Source organism: Balaenoptera musculus, chromosome 14 (genome assembly GCF_009873245.2).
Source record: "Balaenoptera musculus isolate JJ_BM4_2016_0621 chromosome 14, mBalMus1.pri.v3, whole genome shotgun sequence".
Classification (NCBI taxonomy): Eukaryota; Metazoa; Chordata; class Mammalia; order Artiodactyla; family Balaenopteridae; genus Balaenoptera; species Balaenoptera musculus.
In genome coordinates, this window is record NC_045798.1 from 72,558,931 (window position 1) to 72,572,661 (window position 13,731).

Sequence of the window (13,731 nt, forward strand, 5' to 3'; positions counted from 1 at the left end):
AGGGGAGGGAGGAGAGTGTGCTAGTGGGGAAAGGGGTAGTGGAGAAGCATTAGCAAAATACTACGATTAAAAAAGGAATCAAATTTTAGGGACCAGCTTTGAAATTAGTCTGGCCTTGGGAGCATGGGCGTGGAAATGACTGAGTTACAAATTAGCAAAAGAAGATTATGGAGGGCCTGGAATCTCCAGCCAAGGACTTTAAGATTTTTCTAAGCACTAGGACCCAGTGCAGTTTTTAAGCAGGTTAACCATGAAATAAAGTTGATGCTTTGGGAAGATTACTCTGGCAAGGGTGCATTGAAGAGGCTGTAGACAGGAGAGACAAGGTTTCTCTTCTGCCCCCGTTGCCTGGGCGACTCCTTTCTGTTCTCACACTCACAGCCCACCCGCTTGTGCACTGTGGATGCTCTGACGGTCACTGCAGAGCCCTGACCTCAGAGCAAGAGCTGCATCCACATTCTGAAGTCCTGCCCTCAGACTGCCAGACACTGATGACAGGAATCACTCAAATGCACACGTTGGTGCCTCTACAGATTGTTGGGTGGTCCAGCTTCCCAACAGCTGGAATCCAATGGGCAGCACTTTTCTATGTCTTTGGTTCACTTCCTTCCCCATTACCCCCACTTTATCACTTTTCTTCCTGTAAGAAGTTTGCCAATTTCCCCAAATTCACAAGGTCATTTGCTGAGGAGGAAGGGTAATGTGTGACTAAGCCTTTAACTCGAAACTAGTGACCTGCCATTCATTGATCTCATTTTCTTTTCACTTTGTTTCTATTTGTAAGAGGCATCTTTGGTTGAGAAGAAGCACCTATTGTACCTGTAATTGTCAGATGCAGGGCTAGATGTTTTTGCATTTGTTATCTCATTTAATCTTCTCATCAACCTGGTGAAGTTGGTATTTTAATATAACCGTTTTACTGACATTGTGCTTATTCAGTCTAGGGTGGCCACAGGGCACAGCATAAGGGCAGGGGGACAATATCCACTTGTCACTGTGGTGTGAGCCTTGGAAGTCTGTCAGCTGACCTCCCCCACCCTCAGGTGCACACACACATGTGCATATCCATGTGTATTTATTCTTTCTTTCTCTCTCTTTCTCCCCTCTGCCTCGCCTCCCTTGGCCCCTTTTTAGCATCCCACTAAACTTTTCTCCTCCATCAAGGAACAGAGACGGGGTGGAAGAGAGGACTTAGAGGTGGGCGGTGAGTTTGCAAGGATCCTGTTTATGTGAATAAAACTCTGCTTTCCAACTGCAAGAGGTCACGACAGCACAGCTGGGAATGGGCAGGACTTACACGGACTCCAGGAGGATGCTGTAACGCCTGTCCTGTGGAAGCCAGGCCCCATCTCTTAGCGAGCAGTACATCCATGGGGAGGGCACCCAGAGCCAGGAAGGGCAGCAGGGGCAACATCTTCTCTATCCCTGTTATTTCCCTTGATTCAGCCTGGCCCTGCAGGTAACCACGTCACCAACATACGGATGTAAGTTTCAAGTACAACAACCCTCAGGTCTGTTTCATAAGCTCGGCCATCGCCTGTCCTATACCTACCTGTAAAGTTGGTCATCGGTACCCACATGTAAGACTTCTTTCTTTAGCTGAATTTGATCTTTTTGAGGGTTTTTGATTTCCAGTTCTGCTATTTAGTACAGTTGCTCTCTGTTACAACTTTATCTCCATACCAGTTGATAACTGTGCATCCTGTATCTTCATTCAATCCACTGTTGATACTGAATAAAACAGAGCGGAGGTCCAGGTGTTACAACATACCACTAGAAAGCTCTCTCAGGGATGCAGTCTAGCCAGTCATCCAAAAGTGCTGAGTTTAGTCATGTTAGCAATTCATTCATCCAATTAATCACAGTATCGTCCAGCCCCTCCCCCTTTATTTTCTCCAGAGGTTGGCTCTCCTGAAAGACATTACGCTGCTACCTTGGCTCCTCACTGAACTTCTCTGGACCTGATTTCTCCCTCGTAAAATGCTGATATCACCACCTCATAGGGATGTTCTGGGCAGATGCAAGAGGACACGATGTAGCGCAGGGAAGCTCCACTTCAACCCTCTACCTATGGGTCCCGTCCACTTCTTTTTCCTCCTCTCATGCCTCCCACTTGTGGGGAGGGCCGCCCTGGAAATAGCCACCCTTTCTCCCTGGCTGACTGCTTGGCAGGGATGTTGCCTAGGGGATCTTTCCAACTTCAACATCCTGTGATTTTACTGATCTTAGGAAAGTTGATTTAGGTTTGTTCAGAATTATTCAATTAACATACCATTTTTGTCTGTTTCAGGCTTTCAATATTATCAACATCTATTCATCCACACTGATGACAGGAAACATCATAGAGTATCTGAAAACTTTAGCTTTTGAATTTTTTTAAAACTTAGCTTACTAATGATCTAAAACTTTACAATAATTTTTTAAGCAGTCTAGCCCAGCACTACTCACATAGTAAACATTTCTTTTCCTGAATTCTCAATAATAAAGTTTAATCCAGAAAAGAAACTGCTGTTCTGATGGGCATCTCCGTCCAGCCCCCGCTGGGTCCCGAAGGCGTCAGGACCTTCCATGGGGGTGATGCGCCCACCAATGCATCCCTTCTGTTTATTGCTCAATATGCGTGTTTGTTCTCTCAGCTCACTTCTGCCTTTTTTGTGGTAAACATGAAAGGAAAGCTCTCCATCGTCTTCTCCTCTGAGTTCCCACTTTGTGTCTACCCTCAGTTTGAGAAAGAGTAGAGACAGTTATATGAACAGACAGAGACTGAGCAATGTAAAAGTCACAAAGAAAGATTACAATTTTCTGTAATCAATTTACCTTTTAAGAATGATGGGAATGCCTATGTGATGCCTCCTTATTTTTTAACTAAAAGTTAAAATAATGATTCTTTTTTTTTTTTTTAAATTTATTTATTTATCTATCTATCTATTTATTTATTTATTTATTTTTGGCTGTGTTGGGTCTTCGTTTCTGTGCGAGGGCTTTCTCTAGTTGCGGCAAGGGGGGGCCACTCTTCATCGCGGTGCACGGGCCTCTCACTATCGCGGCCTCTCTTGTTGAGGAGCACAGGCTCCAGACGCGCAGGCTCAGCAGTTGTGGCTCACGGGCCTAGTTGCTCCACGGCATGTGGGATCTTCCCAGACCAGGGCTCGAACCCGTGTCCCCTGCATTAGCAGGCAGATTCTCAACCACTGCGCCACCAGGGAAGCCCAAAATAATGATTCTTAGATCAATTATAGAGATACTTGTAAACTTCCTGAAAATTTTTAGTAAATGTAATTCATTTGACACATGAAACACAAAGATTATTTAATTGGAGCAGGACAGATCTTAATATAATTTCATATGGATATTTAAATACCAAGGTTATTTAACTAGCGAGAGAAGCTATAATGGATCTCTCACTGAGTAACAAATTATTCCCTGTACACAGTTGATGTGTGGGTCACATGCCACATTTTAATGAAAAAAAAGCCTTAATACTTTTCACAGTAGTCTATATAAAATATAAAGGAAGCTTACAAACAGAAGAATATTATCATTTTTATGTTTTACGAGTGGCAAAGGAATATATAGCAGCACTATCCTATCAGGACATCCTCACAGTCTAGAAAGATTTATTTCATCATGTACATATTCTTGTATATAGCCTGGACCGTGTCATGTGTATGTTCTTTATAGAGAGAGAGTAAGTATCAGTTAATAGAATTTTTTGCAACAATACTGAATACCTACTGGCAGAAAATGCTGATTAGTAGATTGGTTCTGAAAGTATTGAGTGTAGGGTAAACTAGCGCTACTGAGGGTATTTCAAACTAAAAGTAATATATAAACTAAAAATAATTTTGTGATTTTCAGTTCTTTGGTAATTTTATGGACAGGAGTGAATTTTCCTTCCTCTCAGATATAGGCCTTAAATACAGCCTTTTAACTTGGCCTTATAAACAAATTTTTACCTTTAACTGTTTTAAGGAAAAAAATTGAAAATGCTCTGCACAATATTCTTTCTTGCCTTATTCGGAGCTATGTGATATGTATTCAGTACTAGTTCTTGATAATTTGTTAACAAGGCGTTTTTAACACTTTGGACAGATGCACATACTGTTTTCAATCTTCACGGTTAATTATTCGATTTTGTATTTGATGCCAGAACACCCTGACTCCTAATCACTGCTCATTGTTGCAAGTCCATTATATTCTAACTGTTTGAGTGCTCCCATTGACCTTGAACTGACATTATAAGCTGTGTCTAATCTTTTCAGTCTATATTTCTAATGCTTCTTTTCTTTCTTCCTTTTTTTCTGATCCCTGTTTAGCATCACAATGGGGCTGCCTCTGAGCCCTGCAGCTGACTCTGCCCGCTCCTCGCGGCATGCCCTATCCCTCATTGCCACGGCCAGACCACCCGCCTTCATCACGACTATAGCCAAAGAGGTGAGAGGAACTTCTCGGTGTGCTCCGTCTTCTCATTTAGAGGAATTATCTCATAGTGTGAGCCGAGGGTCCGTATCTATCGATAATCCTTACAGTTTGTTCTAGAACAATGCAAGTTAATAATTTAGGGCTGGGATGAATACATATGTACCTGTGTGCATGCACACTGAATTCCACAGCGGTGCATTCATTACTTGTGCTTTTGTAGTCATTTCTGTTCTCAACGTTAATTCACTTGTAAATATTTGTATTTACAGTAATTTCTCAATCTGAAATACAGCAGGCTTGTTCAAATTAAAATATATTAAAGGTATCCACATTTTACAAGTGTAAGTATCTACCTATAATCAAAACAAAACTTATTTAACACCGGCTCTCCAACTGTAAACAAAAATGTAAGTCATAAACTTGCTAATTGTTTTTCCTATTACATGTCACAGATAAAGACTTGAATGCCAATTGATTCCCGCATTCTTAGTGCTCTAATTGCCCACATCTAACTGAAAAACTAGTAAAGAACAATGAACCAATTATAAGGTCTTTCCTATAGGTCTTAGTAGTAGGAGAAAAGGCAAGGAAGATAAAGTCCTAAATTTTCTTTAAAGGTTTGTTCCATTTTAGCATGAATAATGTGCAGACTCGGTGTCCGTGGGGTATGGGCTCTACCTGAGTTGTTTTTCCTGTAGCTAAGATGAATTTTTAAAATACTAAATAAATACCTCGAAGTCTGCCCTGATAACCTACAACCTACTGGGCCTATGTCTGCCCCAGAGCCATCCTTAATAGGCATGCAGCAAATATTTGTGACATGAATGTAGCTAGAAGGGAGGAAAGAAGGGCCTAATAGCAGATTGTATGGGTTTATATGAGGCAGTGGGACTTTGAATTCACACCTAAAATAGATTTGCAGACTAAGGGGCTTTGTTTTTCTAACAGTGCATAGTGGTGCAGTGAAAGTCCACTGTGTTTAAAATATACACATGTATGTTATATGTCTATATTTTATAGATAGTATATATTTGTATAAAGTGTATGTATGTATAAATGAACAGATTTATTAGACATGGGATTTTTTTTTTACCAGTTTTTCATATCAGTGGAATATGCAGAGATACTAATATTGAATATACTGAATAAGCCTTACATCACTCTGATACAGATACAGGTCTTATAAAGGCCAGGCATTAAATTGCCTCTTTAAAGAGAGTAAACAAGTATTTTATATTAATTGTGTTTTTGAACTTAATTTTCACCATTTACATATGAGTATTTTTAAATGAACTCTTAGAATAGCCGTGCTTGGGGTTTGTTCTACTCCAGCATTTGACTAGAAAGGTAATTTTAAAATATTTTAATGTTAATGGTCTAACTAATTGCCAATGACTCCCACATTCTTAGTGTTCTAACTAATATTTTAATGTAATAGTCCACATTTATTACCTTTTAAAAACAAGTGTTCCACTTCACTTAGAGGTTTAGAGTAAAATACTGAAGTATTTCTCACCATGACAGCTGTCCCTAACCCCATCCCCATGCCCACTCCTCCATGGCTGGCCCAGGGCCTGTTAATGCTGTTTCTCCTCTGAACTGTTAAGACTTACAATTTGTACAAGGAAGAAAAATCACACTGAACTTACATTACAGTTGACCCTTGACCAACACGGGTTTGAACTGCGCAGGTCCACTTATATGCGAATTTGTTTCAGTAGTAAATACTACAGGACTGCACATTCTTGTGGATGGTTGAATCCTTGGGCACAGAGGGCCGACTGTAAGTTGTACACGGATTTTCAACTCTGTGGAGGGTTGGCGCCCCTAACTCCCAGCATTGTTCAAGGGTCAGCTGTGTTTACACAGTGTTCATTATTTTTGGAGGTATGTTTTTTTAAAATTTCCCAACTTGATTATAAAGCACCTAGAATGGCGCCTGGGACACAGTAAGTGCTATGTAAGCATCATTTACCATTATTACTTGAGAACAAGAATCATGTCTTATACGCGCTGGTGTCTCCTAACTGCTACCCTCCTCAATGCCGAATATGCAAGATTCACAAACCTTCCGTTTGTCCCTTTTTAAAAATGTCATCGTGATATTGTATTAAAGTCTCATATAATGCCCAAGAACTAGAATTCTATTAGGGAATACATACTGAGTGTTTATTGTACTAAGTACTTTCTTTGTAATTAAAAGTGTTTCCTGACCCACCCCAAGACTTTTGTTTTTGTTGATTTTTTTTTCTGTTGTATTAGTAAGTGAAAAACCAGTGGCTAGAAATGTAAAAGTCTATCAAGTATCGACCATATCTACAGCATGGAAATATTTTTCTAGGTGCACAGACATACTGCTCTTGCAGCAAATACCCAATCCCAGCAGAATATGCACACCACAACTCTTGCCCGAGCTAAAGGGGAGATTCTGAGAGTCATTGAAATTCTTATTGAAAAGATGCCCACGGATGTCGTGGATCTTCTCGTGGAGGTAAGAATATTCTGTTTTAAATTATATCAGTACATCTACAGCTAAATTAAATATTCTAGTGTAGTAATATAAATTAGCATCTTTATTTCCAGCACCTCTAAAAGAAAGAAAGAGATGACTAAAATGAATGAACTTTTTGTATCATTTCTGGAGACTTTATTTAAATTTCCTCAAAAATCAAAATGATTGCTGTGTCCATTTACCATTCACATGGAATGGGCTGTATTAGAGTAGTTTTTAAAGGTTATAGTCTCTTCCGTATCTTTCACTATAAGTAAAACAGAACATAGAGTGTGCTTGAATAAAAGCTACCTATCCTGTACATAAATAGGAATTGCCTTTCAAGTAAACAAATCTGGTTTCTTTATTTTACTGTGTGCTGTCTTTAAAAAATGGTTTTCACAGGTAAGAGAAAGGATGGCCTATAGTATAAAGTAAGTACACTGTAATTTTAGTAAATATACTGTAGTTTTAAAGTAAATATCAAAATCAAACTATGTAGAATTTTAATGCAAATGAGACCTAAGTTAATAATTTAAATTATGGAAAATGAAGTATTTGAAACTAATTTTAGATTTGTGTCTTTTCTGTAAAGGTTATGGACATCATTATGTACTGCCTTGAAGGATCTTTAGTTAAAAAGAAAGGTCTTCAGGAATGTTTCCCAGCCATCTGCAGGTAAAGAAGCCTTCAACTGCATGCAAAATAAATAATTTTTAGTAACAAATAATTTAAAACAATTTTTTGAGCAGGATGAGTTAGTAGTTGTGCCCAATTAGAATTCCAATTATGAATTAATATCTGCTTACTTTCTAAAACAATTTAAGCACCTTATATTTAGTCAAAAACACAACTATAATAGAACCACTATTTAAAATTGTGTTATGAAGAGGTTTTCTCAAAACCTAGAAAAAATGAGTAAGAGATAGCATCTATTAAATGTGTCTGTATTCTTATATCCATTACTCAAATTAGCTTTTACATTACAAAAAGGAGAGTTAGGAAGCTATAACTTAGAGGAGGAAGATATACTTTTCAGCCAATAGAAACATTTATGCCAACTTTTTGCTGGTAAATTTTATTTTTGATATAAAGGCCAGCATTTGCATATTGTCCTAAATATAGGTGTTTTCCCTCTGAGAAAACAGGCCAAGAGCAGTTCAAAGAAGTCAAGAACAGTTAAAACTTTTATAAACAATGTTGTATATGTGAAGTATAACTCTAATAATTTGTATATGTATAGCATTTAATTGTTATGAAGTGAAGATTTTTAAAATGTTGAAATGTAGTCACCTTATGTTTATTTTTAATCTCTTAAGTAGTTTTTGGCTCTCAGAATGTTTATAGCTTGAGATACATTTTGTTTAAAAAAAATTTTTTTTTTAATAAATTTATTTATTTATTTATTTTTGGCTGTGTTGGGTCCTCGTTGCTGGCACGTGGGCTTTCTCTAGTTGCGGCGAACAGGGGCTGCTCTTCGTTGCGGTGCGCAGGCTTCTCGTTGCGGTGTGCGGGCATCTCGTTGCGGTGGCTTCTCTTGCTGTGGAGCACAGGTTCTAGGCACCCAGGCTTCAGTAGTTGTGGCACGTGGGCTCAGTAGTTGTAGCTCGCCGGCTCTAGAGCACAGGCTCAGTGGTTGTGGCTCACGGGCTTAGTTGCTCCGCAGCATGTGGGATCTTCCCGTACCAGGGCTCGAACCCATGTCCCCTGCACTGGCAGGTGGATTCTTAACACTGCGCCACCAGGGAGGTCCCTAAAATTTTTTTTACCTCCATGTGTTCAGTAGAAAGAGTGTTAAAATCTGTTGAAGATAATTGTTTTTGTAGAAAACAGAGCAACCAGTTAGTCATAGTTACATAACATTTTTCTTTTTAAGACAAGCTCAGTGATATCCTTACTTATGTTTGCTCGGTTCTGTGAGTATATTGTAGTGGAAGGCTTTATTTCAGACTCTAAGTTTCCTGAAAGCAGTGGCGTTACACTATGCATCTTTATGCCTTTTGTATTTCCTGGCATTTCAAAAATATTTGCTGAATTAATTGTACTCTGCATCTTCCCAAATCTTTCGTTATATTTACAGTAGACTTTACATCCTAGTCTCTTCATTTTGCTGTTTCTGATTTATGCCATCCAGAAGTTAAATCAAGAACACATAGAAAAAGATTATGCTGTAGTATACATGTGTACAGATATTTTCTTGTGATATAGAGTAGGCATGTTAGGATACAGTAATTTTTTAACATCATGCCACATTAATTCTGGTTTGTGTTTTTTATTAAAAATTATATATATTAAATGTTTTTGTATAATTAACTGATGTTAAAAATACATGTAGTTGTTATATTCCCAGTCGATTATTCTCTAAGGAAATGTCTATGCAAAAATGGACATTTATCTGTCACTTAGTGGAGGTGAGGAAGCAGTTTCATTAGGGATTATCTTACTGAAGGTTAGCAAAGCATTGCTTACAGCAGTCACTGCTGTGTAAATAACCCTCCTGGAGCTAACGTGAGGGAATTGTTCAACATGTAAAGGGCCTACCTTTGCCCTTGCTGGAAGCCTGACTTCTCTCCAGTTCCTTCAGTCACCTTACTTTCTGCACATCCACTTTGGTTTGCTCTTGTTTAATCACTGGAGAGCAAGGTTTCTGCTTGAATGCTAAGGAGGCAGGTGTCTAAACGGAATGCTCGGTACCAGTTTTTTTCTGATTTGGCAGAAAGCAATTGTATTTTGTTTATTAATTTAATAACATTTATTGAACATCTGCTGTGTATCAAGTGCTGACTAGGCTCTGGGGGTGCAATGGTGAATGAGATGATGTCCTCAAGGAGCACAGTGTCTCATAGGGCAGGTAATTATTTTTTGTTTTGTTTTGTTTGTTTGTTTGTTTATACTGCAGGTTCTTATTAGTCATCAATTTTATACACATCAGTGTATACATGTCAATCCCAGTCGCCCAATTCAGTGCACCACCATCCCCACCCCCCGCGGTTTTCCCCCCTTGGTGTCCATACGTTTGTTCTCTACATCTGTGTAGGGCAGGTAATTATAAAGATAAGTAACGCCAGGGTGCTGTGTTACGTGCTGGGAGAGAATTACGTACGAGGGACAGGGTTGGGCAATAAATGCAGTGCTTAACTCTGGATATGGGAGGCTTAGAGAGTTCACAGAAGAGGAATAATAATAATAATAATAATAATAATAATAATAATAATAATGGAGTCTTGGAAAGTTTCACAAAGGAGAAGGCAGACTAATAATAATAATTTCCTTTTACTAAAGGAGAAAAGTACTTTAATAAAAGTGGCTGCCAAACGGAGAGAAGGATTTGCCCTTCGCAGGGGTTTGGGGGGTGGTGGTAGGAGTGGTGGTGGGTTCTGGGAAAGCTTCACCAAAGAGTTGATGTGGTGAGCTTGCAGAATAAGTAAGTGTGTGCCATCTGGAATTGCAGAAAGAATCATACTGACCAATGTTTGGAGGTACAAAAGTATACAGTGAGTTTGGCAAATGCTCTGTGGTAGTGGCTGGAATGTAGGTAGGATGGAAGTCTAGCATAGTGCCACAGGATAGGGCTTTGAGTTCCACGCACAGGAATTTGGTTATTATTCTGCAAGCAATGGCGAGTCAGCAGAGTTTAAGCAAACACGTGTAATTCTCTTTCCAGAACATAGTTGATAAAATATAATCTCGTGAAACATAGGATTTATAACAAATAGTTATAAATTGAGGTAATTAACTACTTCTTATTAAATTGTATTCGATATTATTAGAGCTGTGAAGATATAAGCCATAAAAAGTCAGTGCATAGACGTAGAAAGATGAATAGCAATATAAGGCTGTATAATAGCTTGTACTAAATGTTAGTTGGAACAGATAATAAATCATGGAGGACTTCAGAGAACACTAAGCTTAGATGGGACCTCCAAACTTTTACAGGTCGATGCCATGCTACTTATTTAGGCTGATTTGTACTAGATTGATAAATGAACAACAAGAAACATATTAACATATCAACAGAAGTAAAAATTATTTTATTGAAAACCTGCCATGTTCGTACCATTGTACATGCCTTACAGCACTTATTTGCCCTTTACTTATAAATAAATGCCTTTCACTAAATAGTCAAAGTCAGTGATGTGAATATCTGTGGTCCAGTCAGGTGAAATTTGTTTTTAAAATCTTTATATAAGATTGTATACTTTTTGTTTGTTTGTTTTCTTCTTTCCTTTACCCTTTCTTAAAGATGCTATGGGTTTTAGCTTAGGCTAACCTCTATAATGTTGCTACATACCAGTATTCAGTTCTTATGGTTGGTAGGTCATAAAAAACTATAAAACTTCATTTAGTATTGTTTTTTTTAATGAGATGATATTTGTCAAAGCACCTAGCAGAATACTTGTGATATAGGTAGTCAGAGAATATTAGTTTACTGGGGGGGGGGGGGGTCTCTCCATCTGAACAATAATGTGAAAACCCAAAATGTGTGTAAGAAATTAGTTAATATTTATTTTAAAGAATCTTATATGCATAAAAACTACAGGATGGCATTATTATCATTTTCATATATGTAAAAAAAATTGGTTTACTTCCCAAATATTAAATAAATTTTAGTCAATGTTATAAAGATGCTCTTCACATCTAAAGTTGTATTAATTCAATTAAGAGCTATTCTAGTATCCTGAAGTCATTGAATATTTAAAAATCAAAAGTACTCTCATTTGGGTTATACATAAATTTCACTATTTTCTGAGTAGCAAGATGAAGTAGCATCGTCAAATGTGGAATGATCCTAAGATTGGTTTTCTTGTTTTTTAGATTTGTTTTGTTTTTTAACCTTGACAAGTAGGCTTGTGATTCTGATATGCATCTGGGTTCAGAATTTTAAAACTTGAACGTGGTAATTTCTCTAAGATTTTCTTTACTGTTAGTAACTTGGCAGTTATTTTTCAGATTGTATTTAAAATTTCCATTTTATTGGTGTCATGAAAGTCTTGGCTTTAAGCTTAGGCTGACCTCTGTATTGTATGTTGCTACATACCAATAGTCAGTTTATTCAGGTTTGTTTGTTTATTCATTCATTTATTCAGGTTTATTAATGATTATATGACTTAATATACAATTTAATGAGTGGTGAATCCATCCACTGAAGTATGTTGTTAAATAAATCTCTTTGTCCTCTGACATATTTACTCAAAACATATTTAAGTTTAAGCTACAAATTGTAAATACAATGAAAGAAAGAAAGATTGATACAGAAAGTTTGATTTTTCTAAGTTTGTTCATATAATATTTTTCCATCAGTTGTTAAAGCTTCTTGTAATATCTTCTGCTTGAAAACAGAAATGGATTAGAATACATGCCAGTAAAATTTGATATAATTCTGTCTTCTTACTGACCCGAAACTCACTTGTTGATATTAAAATATGAGGTTATAGCACCGCAGAAATGCATAATTTGCCAGACTTGAGCCATATGTTTGTATCTAAACTTCTTAGCATCCAGTGTGCAAAGAGGGGCAGACCATCAATACCTAAGTCACAATGTTCAGATGATAGAAATAGAGCAGTTGTTCAAGAGGAACATACCTGTTTGTAGGACTGAGATCAACGTGGAATTGAGAGTCCTCAGAAGAATTTCCATCTGCGGAGCGGGTAGTTGAATCTGCCGATGTGGGACCTGTGGAAACGGGCAGCCAACTGTCATAAGGCCTTTTATATAAGGGTGTGTACATCCGCAGATACTGAAGGACGGCCATATGCAGTTTATAGACTCAGTTGTTTTACAGATTTGGCGACTCTCAAGAATGTCTTGGGAAAGAGCTCACACAAGTCAATATTAAAATACATTCAGTGCCTGTTAGTTGAGGGAACTAAGGACACTAAACACAGGTATTAAGTGCTCACTCTCTGTTAGGCCCTCTGGGGAATAATGATCTCTAAGTGTAGTTCCTGGACTATCTTCAAGAGAATTACCTGATTTCTAGGCTCCCTCTGAGAGCCACTGCATCAGACTATCATGAAGCCTGGTGATTCTCATGCACACTAAAGTTCGAAAACAAGTGCTCTAATAATCCGAAATCAAGAAAACAAAACCTGAGTCATTGTCCTTTGTGACCATGTTCTGTTATGTCAGAGCCTGTATCCTCAAATGCCTTTCTGTTTACATATTGAGTAAACTCAGAATTTCCAAGGAAACATCTAGACAGCCCTTCAGCTCGTGCATTCCAGTGATGCACCGTTAATTTTTAAAGACTTGTCCTTAGACAGTAGCACAGAATGCCTGCCAGAGACTTAACTTCAAACTGTTCATTAATTGACTTTTATCTAAAACTCCATTGAAAAAACCCAGAACAATTAGAAGTTAGTTTAAAAAACACAGGGTCCATTTATCCCTCTCCATATTCTAGTTTATATCCCTAGATTAAGCTAAACCATCAGAGAGCTGCCTGTTTGGACCACATTGTCTGACCTCCTGCAGCGTTTCCTTCCCCAGGTTCCTTGTCAGTGTTCTGCCTGCAGTTTGCACTGAGGAACCTGCCATGTGAGTGTCTTAAGAAGGTTGACAGTGCAGTTACTGTAAGGGTCATACTGATGTCCATTGTTTAGGGTCCCTTCTGTAAGGACTCAATAAAAACGTTTCTTTCAAATCCAGATGACAGGCATTTTTTGTTTGTTTTGTCCTAAAGAATGAGTATATGTTTTTTGTTTTTAATTATACTTAACCAGAGTTAATGTAAACATTTTGCTTTGGTCATTGGGCAGCTCAAAACCAAATTCCCCGCCTGACTTTAGTAGTTATGGCTTACATCTCCTATTCTC

At 38.0% G+C, this 13,731-nt stretch overlaps 1 protein-coding gene across 4 annotated transcripts in view; it reads left to right on the forward strand.

The window, feature by feature from the left end:
• WDR7 (WD repeat domain 7) overlaps positions 1–13,731 on the forward strand; it is a 354,664-nt gene that overhangs the window by 250,141 nt on the left and 90,792 nt on the right. For all 4 annotated transcript variants that reach the window (XM_036874819.1, XM_036874818.1, XM_036874817.1 and 1 more), the window contains 3 exons: positions 4,317–4,434; positions 6,764–6,913; positions 7,509–7,591. In XM_036874819.1, the coding sequence (XP_036730714.1) occupies positions 4,317–4,434; positions 6,764–6,913; positions 7,509–7,591 (351 nt within the window). The remainder of the gene's footprint in view (positions 1–4,316; positions 4,435–6,763; positions 6,914–7,508; positions 7,592–13,731) is intronic.